At 39.4% G+C, this 27332-nt stretch overlaps 1 protein-coding gene across 3 annotated transcripts in view; it reads left to right on the top strand.

Annotated features, from left to right (window-relative positions):
• SIPA1L1 (signal induced proliferation associated 1 like 1) overlaps positions 1-27332 on the top strand; it is a 388865-nt gene that overhangs the window by 351321 nt on the left and 10212 nt on the right. For all 3 annotated transcript variants that reach the window (XM_054025262.1, XM_054025263.1, XM_054025264.1), the window contains 6 exons: positions 149-298; positions 6853-6977; positions 13291-13409; positions 16330-16775; positions 23044-23283; positions 24317-24482. In XM_054025262.1, the coding sequence (XP_053881237.1) occupies positions 149-298; positions 6853-6977; positions 13291-13409; positions 16330-16775; positions 23044-23283; positions 24317-24482 (1246 nt within the window). The remainder of the gene's footprint in view (positions 1-148; positions 299-6852; positions 6978-13290; positions 13410-16329; positions 16776-23043; positions 23284-24316; positions 24483-27332) is intronic.

The following is a 27332-nucleotide window of genomic DNA, read 5'->3' on the forward strand; positions in this document are numbered from 1 at the left end:
AATATGCATAGCCCTCCAAATGGCTTCAATTTTACTATCTCCATGAAGCTACACTTACTGCTGATGTGGCAATTTGTGCATATTGCCCATTATGCCTTACACTGTGATTTATTGACTTTGACTGGGTTTGTTTGTTTGCTTTAAACAGGTTGTCTCCTGGTTCTGATGTCTACGTCACAGTTTCATCCATTGCCTTAGCAAGATCACAGCAGTGTCGTAACTCCCCCAGCAACCTGTTGTCCTCGAGTGAGACTGGCTCTGGTGGGGGAACCTACAGACAAAAATCTATGCCAGAAGGGTAGGCACCAGGTTTTTTTTTAAGGTGCTGTTTGGTTGAGGTTTCCCTCTTCCATTTGGTGGCTAGAGTTATAAAATATCTGAGCTGTGCTTACTCTGCTGGTTTACAAACTATTCTTTACATGCAGTTACTAAAACAGTTTTTCTTTCCTTGCCTCACTTTTGGAAAAAAAAAAGTGAGGTTGAAGAGTCCTCTCACTTTTTCTCTCTATGGCAATGCTCAGGCTAACATCTGCAGAGACCTTGAAGTATTTGAGTCTTCATTAAATGCATCAGTTTCACGTTGCAAACTTCTTCACTTCACAGCTTTTGCTTCTTAAATGATATCAATAATGCACAATACTCAGACTGATTTCTTAGGCTTTTAACTTTGCAGCCTTCATTGCTTTTTTGAAGCAAGAAAGTGATACATTCATCGAAGACTTGGATAGTTTAGACATAAGGGTATTAAGTGACTTATAGGGACTGTTCAAAATAGCATTTATTTCACATATTAAAAGCTTCTCTGATTTCAGCCTGTCTCCTCCAACTTTATTGATATCATGAAGCTCCTTGGAATGATCCACTATTCACATTTGGGGAAAACTCATGGAGGAAGAAATTAAATATGTATCATTTTCAGAGAACACTGAAAAGGAAAAATGAATCAAACATTTTTAAGTAGGGGCAGAGAAATAATTGGCAACGATAGAACTACGTGCCTAAGAATACCCCTTACAGAGAAGAGGAAGGGAGAAAAACTGCTTAATAGTTCACAATGAAGCTTCTCTCTGGAGTCTCCTTAGATAGTTTGATGGTCAATGTGTAATCCTCTCCATGTTGGTGCTTATAAAGTTGCAGTAGTGGTGTAAATTCCATTTTCTGAAACTACCTAGCTAGTATAACACCCTGTCCTATGCATGTTAGGGAAGTCTGCAGATGGGAGCCTCTGTCCTGTGCAGCATGGAAGCATGTAGGTTTAGCAAGGTGTCAAGTACTTTCTCTTGCTCAGAGCTCCCGAGGTGCCTTTGAGGTGGTCTTGCTCCAGCACAGATTAGGAAGTTTGCAGGAAAGATACCTTCCCCTGCAAATGTTAGGTGCTGTGTGCCTTCCCCTGTTGCAGAGCAGGTTCCCTCCTGCCAGGGGCAGCTCTAGGGACCAGCGCAGCAAGCGCGTGCCTGGGGCGGCAAGCCGCGGGGGGCAGCCTGCCGGTCCCTGTGAGGGCGGCAGTCAGGCTGCCTTTGGTGGCATGCCTGCAGGAGATCCGCCGGTCCCACTGATTGAGCAGCAATTCGGCGGCGGGGACGCCGAAGGCGCGGCACCGGCGGACCTCCCACAGGCATGCCACCGAATCGGTGTGACCTGCGGACCACCCACAGGCACACCGCCAAAAGCCACCTGACTGCCATGCTTGGGGCGGCAAAACACACAGAGCCGCCCCTGCCTCCTGCACACCAACACAAAGGCCCAGATTCAGAAAAGCATCCCTATTCAGGACAGATTAAGTATTGTTCTGAATAAGGATTGATTTATGCATGTGCCTAAGTGTTGTCCTGAATCATCCCAAAGTGCACAAAAGTCCTTTATTAGCCCATTTCACTGTACAAGTTATTCATGCACATACCTATAGTGGATCCTTCTTTGCTGAGCATTTTAGAAGTTCGGAAAACAAAACCACACTTGCGTACTAATTAACTGTTTTAAAAGATTAATAATTCTGTCAAATCAAACCATGTTGCCCTGGAATAATGAAATGAACAATTATAAGAAATGGCACTGATCCTCAAAACAGGCAATTTGTTTGGCAAATTTACCTTTCAGAGCACAATGACGTAGCTGTAGAAACTGTTTAAAAAAACTAGCAAGATTTTTTTTTCTGATGGGGAAAAATACCGTGCCCCTCTCAGTCTCCTCCCCATTGTTCTCATGCTGAACCATATTTGCTAAAGCTGTCCAAAAATTCACCTCCAGGTATAAAGACAAAGCATGAAAAATTTCAGCCTGAAAGATGAAAGTTTCAGAATACAAGTAATTAAAAATAGAGGGTAGGATGGAAACTTTATCCAACAATATTCATTATAACAGTAACTGGTGATCCTACTATATTATTGGTCCTGATCATTCCCCATTAAAAACAATGGCAAAAGCCTCATTCACTTCAGCAGTATCCAGATGGGGCTTGCTGTATATATTATAGATATATGTTTCATGTACACTTCTGTTTGTATTGTATGGTTTTTATGTATATGTATGAATGTTAATAGAATGTAAAAAAAGAGTATAAAACAACGAATGAATGTTTTTCCTTTTCTGGCTGTATGAAATAAACTATTTTCCTGTGTTCCTTTTGGGAATTAAAGATGCATTTCTGCTGTTTTCATGAGGCCTTGACAACTTTTATAATGTAAGTGGCATAAAAGATACCACTACAACCAGCACTAATTATTTTCTAGTTTAATTAGTAAGTTTTAAATGGCCTAGTTAATAAAAAATAAATAAATAAACAAGTTTGTTGCATCTTAATTAGTAGGGGAATGATTAGATTTCACCAAGATTAACAAACCGTATTTTCATAAATCTCAGATGTCCTCTTTGATAAAAATACACTATAAATTAAGCAAAGCATATTACATTGCACTTGATGATGAATATTGATATCAAGGATGTTAATTAGGAGAACATTATGTGAAGAATAAAATATTGATGCTGCACAATTTGATAAATGAGTTTTTAGATCTTGAACTTCTCTTAAATACTGTTTCTAATTACTTCTTTTTTATTTTTGGTAGCATGGACCGATACCCACTACCAGATGTTACCATTGTTTCAATAGTCACTCAGCTAATGTTTAGGGAAGTGATCAGCTTTTTTTAAAAAAATATAAAATCCATACATCTCTAATGTAATTTGTTAATACAGTAATACTTGTTTGAAAATCTTTCACAATGTTTAATTTAAATAATTCCCATTATCTCTTGGATTACAAGGTAGAATTCTGTATATCCTTTAATGTTTATGGGATGTTGATGGGAAGGAAATTATAGGACAGAATGGAGATCTCCACACAGCATGACCTCGCACCTACAGTGCGTGTGAGGTTACACTGTGCAGAGGATGCCATTTTGCATGCAGGTGTACAATTGCATGCCTGACTAAATGTGTGATGGCACGCCACTGGTTGGCAGGTTTCCATTTCAGTATTAGGGGTCACCTGGGAGGCCTATGTTTGGCAGAGTGGGATGTGTTTATTTTCATTTCAACTGTTATGTTAAGTATTTGGAATTGGGGAAATTCCATGATGTGAATTATTGTGAAGTGTACAAAGCTTATCTGCTGTTGCTGTTCATCGGTTTTAATGGTTGTTTTGTGTGGTTTTATTTTATTTTTTTTTATTTTAAATTCTGGATATGTTCATGAAATCCTTCAAGTAATGGTCTAACCATCAATAGATGGTCTAAATCTAATATTTAAATTGCAGTATTAAAATCATACAGCATGTTACATTTATAGATATTGATGGATAAAGGAGGATCCTGTGTATTCCACAATTGTTTAGCAGTGGAATTTGCCAGAATCCATCCTTTGCTTGTGTTTCAGAATCTAGGCTTTCATTTAAATAAAAAAAAGGTTTTAGTTCTCATGGCTGCAAATAGAACCCTACAAATATGTGCTGAGTGTAAAATTATTACCTTGTGTCTCCTTGAATCTGCAGACAACCTGAAACGATAGTTCGGAGATGGGAGTTGCTCCAGTACCTCTCAGAACAGTATCCCTTTATTCATTTCGAAATATAATACAAATTTCAATGTCAAATTAACTGTTTCACAGCTGATCATTTTAACATCCCACAAACTTTAATGGATTCATCCCACAAACTTTAACTATTTTCCACACCTCACATCTTTCCAGATGCCAAAAGCCCCAACTGTCCACTCTTAACTGCCAAAATCATTTGCTTCTATGTTAGTTATGCATTTTCAGTACATAACTCTGCAGCATATTTGAAAATTAAAAATTTTGGGGCAGCATGAAAAAATTTAATATCATATTAAATAAGGGGGGGGAGATACTAGAATGGCTATTTTTCATTTTCATATATAATTAAATAAAACTTCAATTTTTTGTGTGTGATTTTCCTGAAGTTGTTACAGAATCTCCAGTCCGTTCCACTGGAGTATCTTTGAATACGTAGGGTCTTGCCCCAGAATTTAGGTCAAGGCTGCTGTGGTGTATATAGGGCCTTGACTACAATTGAATTTAAGTGGGAAACATAGTCACCTGTTTCTGTTCATTTTTAAGATCTCTTTACTCCTCTCCTCCCTATCTACATTCCTTGCAGCTACTGTGCAGATTAGTACCACATCCTGAATGCCTGGCCTTTTATAAATGACCCCTTGTTTCTATACCTTCTTGATATGCTTTTGAGTTGCTTTTTGCTGCGGATTTCTGCTTGTCCGATACTTGCTTATTGAACAGACATATACAATACCAGAATTTGAATACATTGGATTCAGTGTCTTAATGAATTTGATTGACAGATCTCATCATGATATGACTTTCAATCAGGTCTGTGCTCTTTAGTCAGTCACGGTATGGCAGCACTCCAGTAAAACACCTGCAACTGGCCTGTCTCAGCTGACTCAGGCTCAGGGGGCTTAGACTGCGGAGCTATAAAATTGCAGTGTAGCTATTCCAGCTTGGGCTGGAGCCTGGGCTCTGGGAACCTGCAATGGGGGAGGGTCCCAGAGCACAGGCTCCAGCCTGAGTCCAAACATCTACAGTCCAGTTTTATAGATTTGCAGCCTGCACCCCAAGAGTCTGAGCCAGTTGTCATGGGCCAGCTGTGGGTGTTTATTGCAGTGCAGACATACCCTTAGGCACTTTTGAAAATCCCACCCAAAAATGTGTGTGGAAATGAAGGAAAAACAATGGCTTCAGATATTCATCTGTCTCAGCCAAAGCTGATCCATTATCTCAAAGCCACAAGTTTGAAACTAACCCAAATCAGTCATTCACCATAAATTACCCAGGTAATGGCTATTCCATGGCCCATGTGGAATGCATTGGTGCTTTCAATCTAGTTATTAATGGACAAATGCCCACATCCCAAAAATCACTACTACTGTTGCCATGTAGTGACATGCTGGTCAGCGCAGCAGATAAGCCAAGGATAAAATAGTCTATGAAATCTGTAAAACCTCACAGCCCACTTTAATGGCAGTGTAGGGAAATTCATGCGGTCACTCCCTGTGTTGTACTTGTGTGGCTAGATAGCACTTCATGGTCTAGGACTGTTGATCCAGCACCTTTTAAATACTTAATTTTTCAAAAGAGCCTAAGTGAGTTGGGGCCACAGTTCCACTGGCTTTCGGTAAAACTTGTAATCTTTAAATCACACCTTTAGTGAATGAAATCAGGCTTTAAAATGTTCTGCTTTGATATGAAATTGGTGCTTGAATAAAAAAGAATTCTAATTCAGCCTTTGGAGGCATCGTTAGCCCACTGGACTTCCTCATTACTGGTCATGTGACAAACCAATCAGGTATTGGACCAACTTCTGTTGGTGGAAGGTACAAGCTTTCAAGCTGAACAGAGATCTTCCTCAGCTCTGTGTACCTTCCACCAACAGAACTTGGTGCAGTAAAAGCTATTACCTCCCCAACCTTGTCTCTCATCCTGGGACCAACATGGCTACAGCAACACTGAAAACCAGTCATTGTTAAACAACCTATTGCCCCCCCCTAATTTTTCACTCATTTTTAGCTGAAGAATTAAAAATCTCCTGTTGATGCCTATTGGGGTGGGAAATTGCAAAAAACAAATTCAGTTATGATATAAACATTCAACTTTTTCCGGGGTGCCACTTGTTCGTGACAAATCGTTCTCTCGAAACCAGTGCTTCATTTGTAATGAAAAAGGTGATGGGGCTCAAGCAGTTTTTTTACATTCATAACTGATGCAGCAAGCCCAGAGGTGCCGGGGCTATGAACTGCCAAGCCCAGAGGTGCCGGGGCTATGAACTGCCAAGCCCAGAGGTGCCGGGGCTATGAACTGCCAAGCTAGAGGTGCCAGGGCTTAGCCTTGGCAAGGCCTGGCACAAAGTAAGCAGTGCTCAAACTCAACAATAGTCAACTGAAAAAGGTGAACCTACTGTTTACATTAGTAAAAACAACTAACACTTTATTGAACCTTCCAGAATACATCTTGCAACAAAATAATTTAGCATATTTTAAGCACAGAAAAAGTTCATCTGACTTAGCATGCTGACTGGTACACAGTTAGGACCAATTTTTGGTTAAATAATTATTTTTTTAACTGATACGAGGGGTTCTTGAACAGAGGTGCTCAGTAAATTAATGGTTTAATATATACACTGTGTATTTTATAAATAAGAGGTAGCAAGTGACCCCCAACAACTGAAAGGAAAAGCATTAAAAATCCCACAAGAAGCCGTTTCTGGATTGCTGGTGTACTACTTGATGTAATAACTGTTTTTCTGTAAATGCTATTCTTCTACATGGGATTTAAGCATAATTAAAACTGTTGTCTACCTTTGTTTTGGGGACACTACAACAGGTTTGGAATGAGTCGTAGATCCCCTGCCTCCATCGACAGGCAGAACACACAGACAGATACTGGTGGCAGCGGCAAATCCACACCAAGCTGGCAGAGAAGTGAGGATAGCATTGCTGACCAGATGGGTAGGTAATTTCTGCAGTAAGCAAATGGTGTTAACCACAAGGTGACTTTGGCAATATATTTCTCCAGGCAGTGGGAGAAGCTTCTAAAGCACTGTATTTCTCTTTGTGAATGTTACTCTTATTAATCAGAATGAATGATTAGATCTTAGATATACTTCAGTCTGTTTCTTTGAGACCTCTGAGTATCACCTGAGGAAGAACTGCACTTATTGTGAGGCTAAACCTTCCATAATTCTCCCACTCTCTGGAACACCATGTCCTTAAGAACTGGTTGGATAGACACGCTTATTAGTTTGTCTTGCTGTTGAAGACTTGTTTGACCACACCTACTCTCCCCAGTGGTTCGACTTAGTTTAATTTTCGCTTAGTTTATCTTAAGTGTTTGTGATTTTCCCTTCTAAATGGTGCTATATAAATGCAAATTGATTGTTTGATCATTGAAGCTATAAAAATCCCATGTACAAAATGGAAAAAAATGCAATTAAAGTTTAAATAGTGAAATAAATCTGTAGCTTGGTTAGAATTGCCTTCCACCAGTGTATACATTTTCTTTGCATTTTGCAATTAAGTTGTCAGCTGAAGAAATATATTAACTACATAAAACAGCTGGGTACTGAAGATTTGCACTGTTAAGCCCTCCTTCGGAGTTTCAGTACATAGACCTTTTCCTTCTTTATATATCGCTGTTGTGCACTGAGGTGACAACTTGACACTAGTTGATACCAATGAGAGTCTGACACTGATACAAGTTTTGCCCTACAATAGCCAACCAATTACATTGTTACAATATGACTAGTTTGGTCAAGGTTGCTATTTTTTTTTAATTCCTCCATTCTTTATAGGTTAGTAGGAATTTAGGACATTTTAGGACCAAGGAATTAAAGCTACTCTTGTAAGTCCATATCTTTCCCAACCTTGTTTGCACATAAGATCTTCTTACTGCATTGTAGTTTGCTATTATTCCTATATAAATGTGCTAGTCTTGAACACAGAAGAAAGGATTCAGTGAATGCAGCAGGCATTTGGGAAGTGCATTGTGATTCTCAGGTTCTGAAGACGTACTTTGTTCCAGTAACTTCAGAGCCTCGGTGAGCTGTGCCTTATTAATGAAGCCATCTGTCATCCCTTTCTCCTTTTAACATGGGAAACCTGTGATTATACTCATCTGTTGTTCTCATTTTGACAGAATGATTTTTAATTGCATATGTTTTCATACTGTTGTGATGGTAACGACACATGTAAAACTGATCTCTTGTTCAGCATTACTTCTGCAGCTTCTCTGTTGTGTATTGGTGCTGGCATTGAATAGAGCTGCCAGCAGGTTCTGCTGTGGAATGTTAGGTGCTACAGTATTGGCTTAATGAAAATGAAAGGAGCCGTAAAAATTGTGATTCTGGTGGGAAAGGTGGTTCCAACATCCGTCAAAAGCAAAGAGAGAGGATACAGGACTATTTCTCAGTATCTCTCTTGGGTAGTGTCCTGCATTCAGACGGTTCTGACTGTAAACTGCATCTCTGGCCAGAAGCTGTAATTCCAGTTCTGATGAGTCTATGTAGCAGTTTGGTTCACCACAAAATAAGTAGAATTCTTTAGCTTTAAGGCGGCAATATTAGGGTTTGTTAATAGGTAGAACATAAGGCATGGTAGGTTCACACACAGCTGTTTCTGCCTCACCCTAGACTTTAAAGAATGTTTGTCCATTGCACCAAATCACTATTTTGTCACGTTTACCAGAGTAAGAGGACTCATTAGGGCTAGAATGATAACAATGCTCTAGATAAAGATTGAGAGAGAGTAGCTATGCTGAGGAAGTTTGGTTAGCTCTCATCTGTATTTTGCCCAGTTGCAACTGGTTGACCAAGCTTGCAAATGTCTTATGCTACACTTGATGGCATTACTGTTTGTCTGTGGGTAGGAAGGTAACATGATAACTTCTGAATGCTGCATTCAATCAATTCCAATTTTTCAGGGAATGGTCTAGCCATCAGTAACCAGAACACTATTGATTTGGGGAAAAATTATTGGTGGCAGAGTTTGGGGGACCATGGTATGTGGGGAAGAGGAAAAACAGCCCATGGCATGGGTGGAAGGTGGGACTCAGGGGCAGATAAGGTCTCTGGCATAGGAGGAAGGGGGAATTATGAACATGGAAGGAAGTGGGAATGTAGAGCCCTTAGCATGGGGGAGACCCTAGTATAGGGGGAAGGGTAAATGGGGAGCAGACAGACTCACCTTCAGGGAGAAGAGATGAAGGGAATGGGGGCAAACACAGAGCCCCGCCATGGGAGCAAAATAGGGGACCCTGAAATGGAGGAAGGGGGGCACACAGAACCCCTGGTGGAAGAAGAGATTGGAAGAACCTAGTATAGGGGAAGGAGGAGACACAGCCATGGGGAAAGAGCAGCACACAGAGCCCTTGGAATGGGGTAAGTGAGAAATTGGGGGCACAAACAGCCATGGGCAAAAAGGGGAGAAGGGAGGCTGTGGGGGAGGTGGGAACGGGTGTGCACACAGATCTGCCAGCATATTGGGGGAGAATGGGGAACCCTGGTATGGGAGGAGGGAGAATGGGGGGATCACAAAGAACCGTTGGCAGCAGGGGAGACTGGGTGACATTTCAAGGGAATCCCTGAGACAGTGCGGGATAGGAGAGTGGCATGTAGGGAGCTCGTGAGGTGGAATGGAGGGATTCAAGGAGCCCCTGGAAAGTGCGATAAACTCAGCCTACAAAAACTATGAAGTGTGTGACCCTCTAGTGCTCTAAGTTCTTTGGCTTTTGTAAGCACAAATTTCTCTTAAATGTTGCATTTTAAGAATGCGGAGTATTCAGTATCTCTAAAAGGTCCATGTGAAGAACTGTCTCCAAGACCCATCCTCTTTTAGCTCTTTGAAAACAAATATATACTGCTAGGGAACACTCCATGCAAGACATCTGTACTTCTATAGCAACCTCTCAGAAAAGAATTAACTGTTTTTTATATTCAAACACCTCCTTATCCACTTACCTTAAATTGATATAAACACTTAAACCAAGTACAAGTGTTCACACAAGGAAATTGCCCACATTTAATTAATTCCATTTCTAAATTGTTTTAGTTAAATTGGTACAACTTTCTTATGTAGACAAGGCCAAATATATGCTGTTTCTTCTTCAAGTCATTGCAGAACTGTATTCCACTCAGGTGTGCATGCGCCCAACACACCGAAGTCAGAGAATTTTGCTTAGCAGTCCCTGTTGGGACAGCACTTGCACCCTATGGCCCTCATAGCCTCTTCCATATCTATATCAGGGTGACACTACTCTGACCCCCCTCCCTCCCCCAGTTCCTTCTCACTGCCCGCAGCTTGAGTTGGAGCTTCCCATGTGGATTTTACCTCTCGGTTTCTGACAACAATGGTGCAATTGTCTGTAAATTGTTAATTAGCAATACCCTTGTAGTCAGTTTAGGAATTAGCTCTGTTTATAGTGTTATATGGTACTATGCCCTCACCAGGATTTAAGCTCCATCCTTTTTGTGGGGTGGCATTTCCAAATAACAACCCCCATATATGTTGTTCGTTGTATTTTAGGAGAGAGAGAGAATAAAGAGTGCTCCATTTGCCATTCCTTTAAGAAAAGCACTCAAGTTGCCTTGGACTTGTGTTTAAAACAGCACCTCATGGAACAAGCCATGAAGCCAGATTTGGCCCTCTGCAGATCACCAGGGCCATCAGTCTTCAGAGCTGGTGTGGACCCTGGATAGGCCACCAGATTCAGATCCTTCTCAGAGAAAAAGGGACCAGTCCCCTTCATCTGTTCCCCCAAGGAAGAGAACTCATAAAACTAATCAGAGCCACTCCCGGGCTCAAAGAGACTCTTCCTCCTCTTCTAAGAGGAGTGTGGCACACTGCCATGTCTCAGTGAAGAGGGCTTCTTGGCTACAGAACTCAGGCATTGCTCTGTACATAAAAACAGACCATAGAAGAAATACCAGTTGATGGACAGTCTTTGTTTTCTGAAGAGACACATGAGAAGTTACATATTTTTATGAACTCCAGGCTATGTTACGGTTTCTCTCAGAGTATCCTCAAGCTGAAGTTGGACCATGTCAAACTGATTCTCATTGCACCAGGTTGGCCAAGACAGTGTTTGTTTTTTGACCTCAGTCTGTCCGTTCAAACTCCCAGATCTTGTGTTTATCTTCCCAACCTAGTGACTCTACACCATGGCCAGGTTGCACATCTGGCACTGAGCAATGTTACACTTCACAGCATGGATGGAGGATGGCTAGGTGAGAATGAAGATCAATGTTCAGAAGCAGTTAGGAGAGTTCCAATCATCTACTAGTACTACCTGTTTGGCCAAGCGGAAACATTTTTCAGTTTGGTCAATAAGAGAATGTTAACTTGTGTTCAGGAGATTTGGATTACTTATTACATTAGAAGTCCTCGGATCTGGCTCTTATCATGTTGAGGGGCCACTTGGTGGCGATCTTGGCATTCCATCCTCCAGTCCAAGGGAGGTCAGTTTTCTCAAACTTCATGGTAGTGAGATTTCTTAAAAGGCACTTTCTACCTGTGAAGGAAACAGTCCCATTGTGGGACCTCAATACTGTACTAGCCGCCCTCATGGGTCCTCCATTTGAGTTAGTAGCATCATGCTTCTTGTCTCTCATTTCCCCAAAGACAGCCTTTCTTATTGCTATAACTTCTGCAAAAAGAGTAAGCAAACTGCAAGCCCTTATGTCATAGCCTCTATATACACAGTTCTTCAAAGACAAAGTGTCCCAGAGGCCACATCCAAAGATTTTGTCAAAAAAAGTTTAGCAGTTTCACCTTAACCATGCTATCCACTTAGCTGTATTCTTTCCTAAGACACACTTGAATGCAGATGAACAGCAGCTTCGTATGTTAGATATGAGATCGTGCCTGACATTCTGTCTGGAAAGAATTAAATCATTTTGTTCATTACCACCTCAGCTCTTTGTGTCTTGTGTGGATCATATGAAAGGTCAGCCACTATCTGGGCAGACGATTTTCTAGGTCGATAACTTCCTGCATTACCACAGCTTATGGAGTAGTTCAGACCACACCCCTACAGTCCTTACGGGCTCATTCAACAAGGGCTCAAGCCTCGTCAACTGCATTTTTCAGTGATATTATTTCAATCTTGGACATTTGCAGAGCTGCTGCATGGTTTTCTGTACATTCTTTTGCCAAACTTTATGTGATTACCACAGCAACTAGGTCAGATGGGAAAGGAAGTCAGTTGGGAAGGCAGTTCTGCAGTCACTGTTTAAGAAAACTCCAAGTCCTATCTCCTACCAGTATTGTTTGAGAGTCACCTCAGTGGAAGACATGTCTGCAACCAGTTGAAGAAAAAACGGTTACTTACCTGTACTATAACTTGTTCTTCAAAATGTGGGTGCAGATATGTATTCCACAACCCACCCTTTGTCCTAGTCTTGGATTTTGGTGCAAAGGAGCTGAGGGTGGTTGGGGCAGTGCTGCCCTTATTTAGCCATGGGAGGGGCTATGAAGGCCAGAGGGCATGAACATTGCCCCGATGGGTACTACAAAGCAAAGTTCTCTTGCTTCGATGGGCTGGGTACATATGCACCTGAGTGGAATACACATCGGCACCCACATCTCGAAGAACAAGTTACACTACAGATAAGTAACCAGATTTTCATGGAGTACAGTCAAAACCATTGAGTGGTATGGAAGTAGTACGACAGATGATATTGCTATTTAGGACTAGACAATAGATTCTTTTAAAAATATCTGTTTCTTTATAGATGGTTTGATGAGAAATAATTGGGGTACTTATACAAGATATGCTTGAAGTTCAAAGGGGAAATAAATGTGTATAGTTAAGTGAGCACTGTAACTTGTCTGTTCTGCCTTGCTTACAGTACAACTAAACAGGGATGGACCTCAAGCTTTGTAATGTATTGTCCTCTGGCCATGTGAACAAAGAGACATTCATTTTCATGATATGCTAGCACCTGGTTTAATATCCTGGCCCCATCCTCTTGGACACTTGAGGCACAATCCTCACCTGATGTAAATATTCGTGGCTTCATTGACTTCAGTGAAGCTGTACTGATTTACTATGGGTGAGGACTTGGCACTTGGTTGTTTACATGCGGTTTGTATATCATACATTCTGTATTTTGAAATAAATTTATGACTGAATGTCCAAAGGTTTTGGTTAATGACAGCAGTGGGGAAAATCAAACTGTAACATCAGATTTCCAGTTTTCTTAATTTGTCTCACATGCCCCTACAGTGCATATACTGTGTAAGTGCAATGTTGCTTGCTGTATTGCAGAACCCACATGCCATCTCCCAGCTGTATCAAAAGTACTGCCATCCTTCAGAGACAGCCCCAGTGGAAGACTGATGAGGCAGGATCCTGTTGTTCACTTGTCTCCAAATAAGCAGGGTCATGTAAGTTAATTTATTAAAAATTATTATTAAATGTTTGCCCAAAAGGCCTGGGTGCCGTTCAAAGGCTAAGTATCTTTCAAAAACATAATGATAAAATCAGCAAAAAACCATACTCCTCTGTTAGACTATAGAGGAGTCAGCAAAGCAGATCTGTTGCCTTTTCAGTATTCCAGAAGCTAAGCGCGGCTTTAATAGCAAATTTCTTAGCAGGAACATTTTACTGCCAATTGAACAGCAGGTTTTTGGTCTGGTACCTGGTGATAAGCAGAGGATTTGTGGGAACTTTGATTATTCCCAAAGGAAGTATCCTTTGTAAATCCCGCTAGCTAGTCCCAGGCTACAGATGCAAGACTTGGGGAATTTACCAAAAATGCTTTATATGGCAATGTTTAGAAGTTTGGCGCAGCAGTCCATACACATACGTTGAAATATAAATAGCACTTCCCTTGCCTCGATACTTGTTTTTTTTTTTTCATTTTCCTTTCTTTATCTAGTCTCCCGCATTTATTTCCTTTAAATGTGATGATAACTTTTCCCCTAGTTGGAAAGGTTCTTCCATAATAGCTGCTAGAGTCCTGCCTGAAGGAGTTTTTCTTACCTTTATACATATGTTCAATCACTGAATAGAAAACTACATCCTTCTGACCCTGTAGAACTGGGTAGGAACACCCTTTGGAGCTTGTCAGACATGCATCTGTTTGTGAAGCGTGCAGCATTCCCAACGTCTGCCAGCCCTGAAAGGGAGAGATCCAGATTAGAAATCAAATTTGGGTCCCCTGCAACGGAAAGTCAAGTGCTGTTACAAAGGCACCCTTAACTTTCCACCAGTGTGAAACATTCTGTCAGTTACAAGTAATAGTCCCAACCTTTAAAACTGCAAATTCCATTAGAACCAAAAGAATCTTTCAAACTGGTGAAGCTTTTTAAGTGCATCCACAGTATCAGGCCACTGTGTGTGTGTGTGTGTGTGTGTGTGTAATTTATATAAATATAAAATATTGTGTGTGTATATGTATGTATATATGTGTGTGTGTGTGTGTATATATATATATATATATATATATATATATATATATATATATATATAACATAACATTTTCTTATTATATAGTTATCTAAACTAAATTGCTTGATTATGCTGAAATGATCAACTATGTTGACTTATGCACAAATAACATTCCCATACAGATATTTGTTTACGATTTGCTTTTGCTGACCTGCATTCTGTTTTGGACATAGTTGGCACTTCTGCTACTGATGTGCTGCTGCAAAATTCTTTTATTACCAGCTAGTAAAAACATTCCTTTATAAAAGTGATGATGGCCTATCTTCATGCGCACAGCAGTATGAACCAGTTTTTGCATGTTGATACATTTGGTCTTTATATTGACACAGCTGAACACATGTCGAGATGGGAAATGACTTGTATGTAATAAATAAGGCCAAAGAGAAATGTAGGACTGGAAAAATGGAACTAAACTGAACTTGAGGTCCGTTTGTCCTACATTTCTATGATAAATTAATATTTGCATTGTTGTAATTTAATGTTTGCTTTGCTGTTATTTATTCTTGTAAATTGATGGATAGTAGGAAGAGAAACAGCCTTACTGAAGACTAAAATAGTTGAAACTGAAGATATTTAGGAATTAGAATCAATGTAATGACTGTTACTCCAAATTTTATATGAATTCTTACTTTAGGACATCAACAAATCAGAGAGAGAGTGAGATTCCTGATACTGTGTGGATCCATGCTTATTTCTCCTTCTTCCATCCTCCACAAAATGCTATATGTATTTCATAGCCCCTTGGCCCAGAGCCTGAGCTGTGCTTGGTGCAATGGGCTCCATGGAGAGAGGAGGGGTTTGGGAAGGAAGGAAGGAGGGAGACATAATAAAGGTGGCTTTAAACAACCTTTTCACCCCTTCTCCTGTCTTCCGACCATCTAACCTTCAAATATGTGTCTTGCATAAAGTATAGCAGCTTCAGACCTGATTATATGGATGAGCAGAACATCCAGAATTGCATTTGATAGGAATTAAAAACAAGAAATTCAGAAGGGATATGAACCCTCATGCTCCAGGCATTAGTCAACCACTAACTGATGATGGGGGATAGGAAGAAATTTCCTTTATAATCAAGTTATTTCACAAAAGCCCACAATGAAGTTTAAAGCATCTGGCACTGGCTGCTGTCAGAGGATAGTGAACTAGATAAACTCTGGTCTGGTCATTCCTCTGTTCCTCCTTTTGCTCACTGCACTGAAGCATCTTTTCTTGCAACTCTGCCTTTTGAAGGTGATACTTTCAAAACCAAATAACACATTTCAGTGTTTATTTGCAAAGGAGATTGCCGCTGAGGAAGCAGTGAGCTTTCTAGTAAAGGGGGATCTGAGTAGTCAGAGATGCTCATTCTGTCCTCTCTCAAACTTTTGGGTAAGTAATCAGATTATTAAAATAACACACACTTCAGGTGTGGATTGATGGGTTCTCATGTTCTAAACCACCTTAAAATGAGCATCTGTGCTGTCTTTAATTATAAGCACTTTGAAGAATTGGGCACTTTTCTACTGTTATGCAGTTGCGATTGAATGTCACAAGTTTAAACATGAATGGTCAGTTTTTCTTGTGAGTGGGCTTAGTACAAGTGACTGAATTTAAAGTAAATGGTGTAAAAATATTGTGGGGTAAATTAGACTTTCTCTGATAAATTAAGGCATGACCGCCCAAGGTCATACTAAGGTTTTAAAATGGGCATTAAACTGATGGCCTGAGTTATGTCTGTGAATTTTAGACTTTCTAAGTCTCCCCTCTCCCCCCCAGACTTGTGTAAAAGTAGAGCTCCCATAGTGCAGTTGTTCCTTCTTTGTCTTTTCTTCATCATGATCATTCTGAATTAAAGCCATGAAAATTTTTTTGTAGTCTGACAGCCACTACTCCAGCCACTCCAGTAGCAATACTCTCTCCAGCAATGCCTCCAGTGCCCATAGTGATGAGAAATGGTATGACAGTGGCGATCGCACTGAGTCAGAGCTGAACAGCTACAACTACCTTCAAGGAACTTCAGCTGATAGTGGCATAGATACCACCTCATATGGCCCCAGCCATGGCAGCACAGCTTCTCTGGGAACCTCAGCAACGTCTCCTCGATCAGGGCTTACAAAGGAGAAAGTGACACCACTGTGGCATAGTTCCAGTGAAGTAGTCTCCATCGCAGACAGGACTTTAGAAAAAGAAAGCCATGTTGTAGACCGGAAAACGGAGTCTTCACTAAGCCTGGATATTCACACCAAGAGTCAACCAGCCTCCAATCCTTTAACAAGAGAGAACAGTGCTTATAGTCTTAGTGATGCTGTTTCCCACACAAGGTAATTTTCTCTCAAGTCATGACTGATGCCCCTTCCACCTTCACTTTCTCTCTCTTTAACGTATCAGAGATGAGAAGTGAGTGTTAAGGGAAAATTGTGTGCCTTTTTTGGCTAACCCAGAGGTTTGAAAGATCCCACTGCATAAGGTGTTTGACAGTGGACTGTGCATGTGGTATTTGTTTCTCCCACTGGTGGGTCTAGTCAGTCTAAGGAGTGTGTGAATATTTGTGATAGCAGGAACATGCTCCACTCTACCACTGTTACACATGATGTAAGATCTTAGTATGATAGGTGTATTATAGGGAACATCGTGCAAGCATTGCTTTTCAAATCATTGTCAACAAGGGGATAAATAAATTTAACAATACACATTTGATTTTGGAATTTTTGTTTCTTTTTTTCAAGTGGTGGTTTCATACAGGAAAATATAGCTGTACATTTGCTTCCTCTCTCCATGCCCCCCAGTCTTTTTGTTTAGAAACTTGGGAGGTAGTGCCATCTAACGTATACAATAAGGGACAAGGAAATGAGGAGACCTTGAGTCTAGTACCCACTCTGCTACTGACTGTGTGTGTGACATAGGACAGTCGCTTTACCTTTTTCTTTCAGTTTCTCCATTTGTAAAACGAAGATAATGAACATCTTTGTAAAGTGCTTTGAGCTCCTTAGATGAAAGGCACTCATTCTACAAATGAATCATAAAAATTAGAGGTGAAAAAAATTCAGATCTTCTAGCTTAATTTCCAAAATACTAAATATAATTATTTTTAAAATGTTATTAATCATTGTAAGAAGAAAAATGCATTTATGCATAGTACTAAGCAAAAACAACAAATCTGCAAGGGAAAGCATTTATCTTTTTTTTTTCTTTCTGGTTTTAGGCAGGCAGTTCCATTTATTGTTTGTATTAATTTCTTTGTATTTTTAAGAGACAGCTAAGGTATTTAGTGGGCTGGAGGGTAGAAAATATGATGCTAACAGTTCTTCAGTCTAACAGTTCTGTTAGAGGAGAAATGAGATGAGGCAAAGCTGGACATTTAACATCCAGTTTAACAGCTTCTGATACTGTAGCTGCAAGTTGGGTTTGTTACAGTCTGTAATGCAGTGAATGATTTCCTTGCACTCAGTGTCATGGTAATTTCAGTTAGGGATTTTGTTAATGGGGTTCCAGCCTATTCTATCTGTGTTCTAGGGGCATTGTAGGCATTAAGTGCCTCCTTATGTAAGCATCTCTTTACACTTATTTTTTTATCTGACATTTATAACTTTTATTTCAAGACAATGCTGGAAAGTTGCCAGCAATATTTTTGTTTAGAAGAAATTTTTCAGAAAGGAGAAAAAGGGCCATGGTAAATCCCTGTGTTACATTAAGTACTAAAAGCTACATTGTGATGACATTCCTAACCATAAAAACATGTTTGGGCTCTTGAGGTTCTAGCATTCTCTCCTCCATGCAGCAAATAGTGTAAATAGAAAAGTAGAAATAAAAAAGTGGCAGAGAATGAAAAGGAAACATGATATCATGAAATATAAGGGGTATACAAACTGATACCAACTGATTGTAGGGTTAGCATGTCAAACCATCTCATTAATTCACTGTACTATAGCAATACGTCTCCAAACATGACACTTTTCTATGGTTTATTTGGTTTTACCCAATTCTCATTTCTCTAGTTACACTTAAATTGTTTGTTCCTGTAAATATTTTTTCAGAATGGTGTTCAATTTTCTTGATAAACTACTCTGGTTTTATACAAAATATAACAGTCTTGTTTTGCTTTCTTTGAAAACAAACAGAAGTACAGTTCTTTACACAGAGAAATGATATAGTAATCTGTAGAACGGAATTGAGGCACCCTAATTTGGAAATATGGTATTACAGTACCTTGCAAAATTAATGCACAGTATTTGGTCTGTTAGCCATGGAGAAAAAACAGGCTGCCTTGTATTCCTTCATTATTATTTGATAATTTTTGAACATTCAAAAATGTATTCAGTGCCTCAAAACAAAGTAAAAGAGCCTGCACTCTTGATTAGACAAGACACTGTAAGTGAGAGTTACTAGCAGGTAAGGAAGGAGAGAGGAAAGTCCAGAGTGACAATAAGAACATGCTGTTACTCAATAAGGCATGTACACATTTTGATGGTTATACACACACTTTTTTTTTTTTTTATTTATTTATTTTGTTAGCCTCTCCTTCACTTCTTGTAGGCTTACCTTGTGCCTGCAGACCTAAAATACTTTTGGTATAATCTACAAAGGCAATCATTCCGAGCTGGAGGAAGAGGAACTTAGTTTGGTGACAAAATGAGTTGCAGAAAATAAAATAACTGCAAATTAGGGTGTTTGTGTCTTTAGACGACAGGGACAGTAATTAGTGTGCAGATCATTTGACAGTGCATAAAAGAACTTCTACCTGAGAATTGGTGGCAAAATGTAAATTATAGTGATTAAATTTTGCAGCAGTATTTCTGGCTGAGTTTTATTTTCCTTCTCCACCCCCATTCCCAAAATCTCTATTGATGATTGTGCAGGTTTCTCATGGCATCCCAGGAGGACTGCATTAATGTAGGGCAGTAATTACACAGAATCATTATATCTGAACATCATTAACAGAAACCATATGCACTGATCGTTTGAATTTCCTAAAATAAAAAAGGAAACATTAATTATGTCAGACTTTCATTTGCTCCCTAGCTAAATGATCTCTTGTGGTCTTCACTATCAAAACTAAAAACAAAATCCCTGATATTTCCATCTCAATGTGGTATTAAATTGCTTTTTAAAAAGTTGTATTTCATGATGGATAATATTTTTATGTGTAGATGAGTAATATCTAGGATTCTTTTATGGGTGTTGGAGGAAAAGATATTTTTTTATTTTTTCCTGTTACCACACTCAAGTTCAATGTAAAAAAAACCCCTTTTCTCAAGCCTGAGGGTTGTACTCCGCTCCCTTCAGAGACAATCAAACTGTTCAGACTGCCAGCTCGAATAATCTGAGTCCCCCACATTCTTCCCAGGAATTGAATGTGCTGTCTCTACAGTGCTTCCAGCCCCTTCTGGCCCATGTAGACTGACCCAAACTTGTGTCCCAAGCCTTCAGGTTCTATTCAGACAAACACCTTTACTTGTGCAGTGCTCCACTGACTGCAGAGTGTTTGCACTGTGTTATTCAGGAACTTGTAGACTGGGGGCTTTTGATCCCTGTGTGTCAACAGCACAGTATGCTGCCACTAAAGTACCAAGTTAATCCCTAGAATGTTCATGTTGTAATACTGAGCACCTCCAAAAATATTTAAAACTTGTATCTAAACAAGGACAAGTGGGGATCAGTGTAATATATAAATCAAGGGCATCAAAAAAAATAAAAATTGTTGTGAGCTAATTTTTCTACCCCCTGCCACCCACTGTTCCTTGCATATTTCATGTGTTCTTTGCTGCTTGGATCTTATTTCATGTGTTTACTATACCCTCTTCAGTGAAACATCTTGATAATAATAGGTATAAACAAACGCATGGAATATATTTGGAAATTTCTTTACAAGCCCTCTCTTCCCTCCTCATTGATACCACTCCCTCTGTAACTCTCCGTTAACACTCAAAATTCTGACAAATAATGGGAATATTAATATTCCTACACAAAAGGAAAAACCTCCAGTTCTCGAATGCACACTCCTTCTGAACTATAAAATATTTTAAAAACAAAACAGCCCCATGCAATTTTCTTTTAAGATGCGCATCTCAGCCGAGCACTTGATATTTTAACTTGATAATGGAGATGTCTCATAGATGGACTGGTTTCCACAGCATGTGTAGGAGTTTCTCTTTTTGCCCCCCACCCCCCCAAAAAAAGGGCAAGCAACTTCTGAATTTCTTTCCTTACTTCTGCTCTGTTTCTTTAGCAGAAGTGATATTAGTGCAGGACATAAGTGGACAAGGTTTGTGACGTGCAATTTCAGGTGGACTGTACTTTGACCCGCTATGGGCAAGCTGTTCCCAGTTTTTTTCACTCTGAATTTTACTGGCAGATAACTGGAAGAAATTATGATTGTTAGCTGTTTTTTATGGCCTGAACAGATTTAAAAAGAAAGTTTTGAATGGGAGCACAACTGGAAATCAGGAAAACTGAATTTTTTCGGATTAATTTTTGACCTTGGCAAATCATTTCTTATCTCTGACTCAGTTTCATTATCTACTATTAAAAAAAAGGAATAACAATACCTTCTTTTGCAAAGGCCTTTGAAATGTACAATTGAAAAGTGATATATAATATCAAATGTTCAGTATTATTATGAAGTGTGTAGACAATAGGTTCCCATAACTGATGCCTTAAATATCTTCTATAATTGTTTCAGTAACAAATGAGACAGTGCACCTTCACATGACAGGGTCACTGGAGAACTTGCTATCAGGCTAAAAATTTAGGGCTCATTCAACTGCTAGTTAATTCAACCATCCATTTAATTTTTATTTCACAGTCAGAAAAGACCACTTTATACCAGAAACCTCATCTGTTTCAAATGCTAGAATTACTCACTCTCACACATTCACACACACACCCTCCAGTGCTCCAATTACGGAGGAGACAATGCACATAAGTAATGTAGAAAATTGTGTGTCAAAGTCCTTAAAATATATGATGACATTCCAGGACTGAATCTATACCTGAAGTTTTGCTGTAGTTACAGATGCCTCCACCATTTTAAAGCATAACATAATATATAGTCGTCTTAAAATTTAATGTTCCGATTCCTTCCTAGACCACATTGTGGAAGCAGAGAAAGAACTGACAGGAAGGGAATTGCAATGCCTGACAGTTCTTTCTCTGCTTCCACAACATCTAACTTTCATATCAACATATAAATTAAAACTAGTTTTATCCAAGACCCTCTTCCTATGATGGAAACCAGCTGGAATAGTTTCTCCTCATTCTATGCCTAGACAGATTATGTCAGGAATTAGAGGTATAAAAATCCGTTCAATTTCAGTTAAGGCCCAGTCTGCTGGACTGCAAATTAATTGCCTAGTAATTTTTCTTCTTGTTAATGAAACTGCTCTCACAGATTTGCTATTTACACAGAGTGATAGAAATAAGAAAATAACCTATTTAACCGACATTTTCCTTCTTTCCCCAATGTTACTTGCTCCCATATGCAACTGCCTTGAAATGACTAGGGAAAACTAGAATTAATTCAGCTTCATGGGGTCAAGGTCCAGTCCATTTGGAATGCTGTTTAGGGGGAATATGTATTAGCCAAATGATTTCTTCCTCTTTATTAAATGCTCATAGTAAGAGGGTGCAAAAAAAAAAAAAAAAGACTCCTCCTACTGTGATGAGCAATCCTATTTTTCCCCTTAAACTTTTAGAATTGAAAATTAGGCTTTAAAATGCTAAGCACCCAAGCAACTGCATTGATCATGGCCTACATAACTCACAGACTTCACAGAAGAATGGTTCAGCTCTTGTAGAATCCTCAGATCTTGGATCTCAATGAAGGTAAGTCCTCAACGTACAGTCAGTGCAGCCCTTCAGTACTGATGATGTTGCCCAGAGTCTTTCATCAAAGAAGTATTCAGTATATTCATCCACACTGATTCCTAGCAAACCAAAACTATGGTTTCCTCAAACTACTAATCCTCTCTTTCTGGTCTCCAGCTTTTTTTGGTAATACTAAAATGAAACTTCTGTAACAGTAAAACATTTGTGTCTGCAGGACTCTCATAGGCTTCCATTGATATCACATAGTAGAGAGTGTTGTCTCATGGTGGCATTGTCAGCTGTGCCAGCAGCAGACTCTGAATTATGAGCAATAATGAATAAGGCCAGTAATATATATCTTCTAGAGTTATATATTGTTGGGATTTCTTTAATACTAAAAAAATCTCTTGGTATTGATAAGGCTGGTCTTGTGGATAAACTAGGACTCTCACGTGGGTTCTCTTGCTAGTTCAGCCAAGACTTCTTGTGTTACCCTGAAGTCACTTAACCTCTCTGTGCCTTAGGTTTCCCATCTGTAAATTTGGGGTGATACTTTTGTAGCTCACAGGTGGCTTGTGAAGTTTAATTCATTCGTTTTTAGAAAGTGCTCTGATGGAAGGCACGCGAGAACAGCACAGTATTATTATTATTAGTTTTACATCACAATAATAATAGTAATACTTTGTATTCCTGCTAACCAAATGCAGTTTTTAAAGAAGTTACATAAGATGCATACACACACACACACTTAAGTTAAGCTTTGTCTTTGTTATGCTTCTCTCCCAGTACCATGAGCTCACGACACTCTGCCAGCCCAGTTGTTTTCACCAGTGCCAGAAGTTCACCTAAAGAAGAGATTCATTCTGCTACTTCCCCACAGCTCGCACCTTCTTTCTCCTCCTCCTCTTCCTCCTCCTCTGGTCCTAGGACTTTCTACCCTCGCCAGGGTGCTACTAGCAAGTACCTGATTGGATGGAAAAAACCTGGAGGGACAATAAACTCTGTGGGGTTTATGGATACCAGAAAGTAAGAGCGTTTTTTGGTTCTATTGTTTGGTTGTTAACTTAAACATGAAGAAGCACTGAAATCCAGAGAAGTTTCCTGTATGGAAAGGTCCGATAGAATTTAATGAAATGATCATACCTCTATAGAACTTTAGAATCTCTACCGTAGAATTCCATAGCGTGGCTTAAAAATTCCATAGCTTGATTATCATTCTTCATTATTTAGTAAAAGTTTTTAAAGTAATTTCTATAGAAATTCTATAGAATGCTGTAGATATCATCTTTATTAAATTGCAGAATTTTTCTTTAGAGAATTCTTAAATGAAACTCAAAATATTAATTGAACAAATGAAAAAAACATCCTCAACACTGAGTGTTTTTTCCCTTAGATTCTTCATTTTGTTCCCACATTCTAAAATTTGCATTAAGAGTTTTGTGATTTGGGGGTCTCAGATGACCTTGAAACGTGGAGGTTGGAAAAATGCATATCAGAACCATTGACCCACTACAGTGGAGATTCAAATGTCTGGGCAATTAGGGCTGCTTTGAAGTCATTATTGGTGTTAAGCACAGCATTCCCAGATGATGCCAGTAACTGTGCAATGGGCCACTGAAGGGAATGCTAGATAGAAGCGAAAATAAAAAGTATTTTGTACAAGTTATACACTGGAAGCCAGTTAAAAGAATAGGGACATTTGGTATGTTTAAGCATTCAGCTAGTATTTAACAGACTTTAGTTTATATATTTGTTCTTTGTGCAGAATACTCATTCTTTGAATAGGTACATTCCTTTAATAGGGAAATTTATTATGGTACTCTTTTCATGCATTGGAAGTTGATGCTTTCAACAGGTTTATTCCTTTAACAGGTTTCATTTATATTGGACTTTACTGTATTATACAAAACTTGATCTTAATCTTCCCATACCCCCACCCTCCCTCTCTACCCCGTTTTTCCCTCTGAAAATCTTGATGATGCTTTACTGCTTATTACGTTCATAGACCAAGCCCTGAGTGGCTTTGGGTCCTGAACATGTCTGTTCCCTTCCTTTTAAGACGTCACCAGAGTGATGGCAATGAAATGGCCCATCCACGGTTGCGTGCATCAGCCAGAGATCTACGGGCATCACCAAAACGAGCATCCAAGTCCACTGTTGAGGAAGAGCTGAAGAAACTGATAGATCTTGACAGCCCAACACCAGAGTCCCAGAAGAATTTTAAGGTATGCTACAGAAATGGATCATCCTCTTTTGTCACTGTTAAGTGAAATTCAGGAGACAGGTAGAGACCCGGGGACCAGCGCTCCATTGACTTCAGAGATCTATGCCAGTTTACAGCAGCTGAGGATCTGGACCCAGTGACTTCCTTAGTGTCTGAGCGCATCAAGCATAGAGCATTGTTCATCACTGTTGAAAACAAAATAAAAGCCTAACTGAAACTGCAGTGTTGTGTACCTCATGGAAAATGTGAACACTGTCAACTCTAAGGAGAGTTGAAGGCATTCACCTCTTTACAGGAGCTTCTCAGCACCTCACAACATCCTGTATGTTTCTCAGATGAAACTTTCCTGTTCTCATCCAGAACAACAAAACAAAATCCAAAATTTTAATCTTCCCTGAATTATTAACATGGACACAATGTTGGCCATTTGCCTCAGAGCTTATCAACTGCTGGAGGGTAGTACTTAGAGAATGGTTTTGGTATTCCAGCTGTTACAATGGTGTGGCAGTTTGTTGTGCCATCCTTTGAGGAGACTAACATACTTAATTGAAGAGAACACCTAAAACAAATATTTTACATACATGCTAAATCCATTCAGAAAAATGTCCTAAGGTTTCATCAGAAATTGTAATAACTTATAGTTTTAAATACTAATAAAATAGATCATTTTCAAGAGAGTGTTTTGATTTCTGTAGTGTCTGTGTACTAAATCAATGATTAACAATTCAGGCTCATCACCCAAGGCCCAAATGGTTTCCACAGCAACCATCCAAAAGAGAGAGCTTGCCACTTCTTTCTCTGCTTGTCAAAACGCAAAAAGTCTTATTAAAACTTATAAGTAACAGATTCCATATACAGATTTTTTCATATATTACCTTAGAGGCTAGAGAGAAAAAAAGTTTGCCATGGGGAAGATTTTTTTTTTTAACAGTATAGGGTTTTATAAGAGGAAGGAGGCATAAGGGGAAACACCCTCCTCCTGATCTGTAAACAGGCGCCTATTGTCTTTTCAAGAAATTCCATTTAAAATGTTAATTGTCCCAGGAACGGACCGTGAATAGCATGTATCTTTTGTGAGCCTCTTTCTTTATTGACTATGCACAACGAGTTCAATCTTTCCAGTATCCATCATTTTCTTGGTGACTGGGATCAGTGTGTCAGCTCAGCCTAGTGACCTGCTCAATTTTATCAATGCTATTATCTACCAATAATGAAAATAAATGTTAAAATTTAAACATAATTATCATTTCTACCCAGTGGACAATTTGTACTTCATGTTAGGTGAAGAAATGTGGCCCTCTTTAGCTACCTGAATCATCATCTTTTTTTTTTTTTTTTTTTTTTTTTTTGGCAGCAGCACTTCTTGTATTTGATAATCGAGAGGTCCTGTTTCCTGGTAGGATAGACAAGTTTTTTTGTCTCCTAAATATTTTTGCCTTCTCATCCCTTCCCTTCTCCCTGTCCTCTTCAATTCTCCTGCCCATCTCTCCTTCCCTTCTCTTACTGCTTCTTCTCTCTTCACACCCTTCACCTCCATGCCACCTTCCTCTAACTCCCTGGTCACTCTCCTTTTCACTTCTCTGCTCACATTGTCTCTCCTCCCTAAATCCACCTCGTATTCAAATATTAGTAGCCTAACAATTTCAAGGTCCAGCGCTAATCATGTTTCCGGTTTCTAATGTTCGAGGCTGCAAGTGTTTCTACTCTGGGATGTCTAACACAAGGAGCACTGCAGGTGTTCCTCATTGAGCAGTGCCTGGTGTTGGCAACAGCTTCTTTTTTACCCTCTTCTCCTAGGGACAAGTATTGTGGGGCTTGGCTGGGTCATGACAAGAAACTGCCATCTGGGCTTTTGGTCCCAAAAGGAGAAAACAGAGTGGTTCTCTACCTAACATATATAAAACCCTTGTTCTTGACCCCTTGGTACCAAGAGTTGTTGTTTTTCTAGTGCTCAGCCTTAAATAGAAAATTAACTTTGTGATGGTCATTTCAGACCTTCTGACACCCTAGCTATGAAAACAACAAAGAGTCTGGTGGCACCTTAAAGACTAACAGGTGCCACCAGACTCTTTGTTGTTTTTGTAGATACAGACTAACACGGCTACCCCCTGATACTTGACAACCTAGCTATGAAATTAGCCCGTCTTATTTTTGTGGCAGCTGAGCCCCATAAACAGATATAATTCCACATCTCAATGGGCACATAATTTTTATGTTTTCAAAAATCCCATTACGATGTCATTTCTGCTGTGGTAACTTTAGACACCTGTTTTGTCCGCACCAAATGATCAACGTGTGTGTCTGTCCTAGTGTGGATGATCCCATGGAGGAGAACTGGCAGAATACACTATTAAAATGTATTAAATGCGTGTAAAATGCATGTAAAATGTTTCTTTTCTGTTTTTTCAGATGGTATCAGCAAGTTTTAAAAACATTTTAGCTACATTTGTGGTTCTTTATCCATAAACACAACACTTGCAGCAGATTTTAGCAGGGGCTTTTGATCTTTTTGATAAAAACATATTTCATTTTGGCAGATTGTCCTCCACTGTACAGAAGCAATAACCTTTCTCCTCCTCCCCACTTTTTTCCCACCCTTCAGTGTGGGTATTAATCACAGAAATAGAATACCGTCTGGTTAAATCACTTTTTATTTATTTATTTATTTATGTATGTATTTATGTGAACAGATAAGTATTTCTCTGTGCAAGAGAGCGCTCTCCAAAATGCACTTGATCATGTCTGCTCTAGGGATTTCAGTTAGTAGAGCTGTTTTTGTTTTGTTAAATTTTTTCTCAAAGCTCTCTGAAGGATTTTAGTTTGTCAGACTTTCCTCATTGTTCTGTTACGT

The sequence above is a fragment of the Malaclemys terrapin genome, chromosome 4 (assembly GCF_027887155.1).
Source record: "Malaclemys terrapin pileata isolate rMalTer1 chromosome 4, rMalTer1.hap1, whole genome shotgun sequence".
Lineage (NCBI taxonomy): Eukaryota > Metazoa > Chordata > Testudines > Emydidae > Malaclemys > Malaclemys terrapin.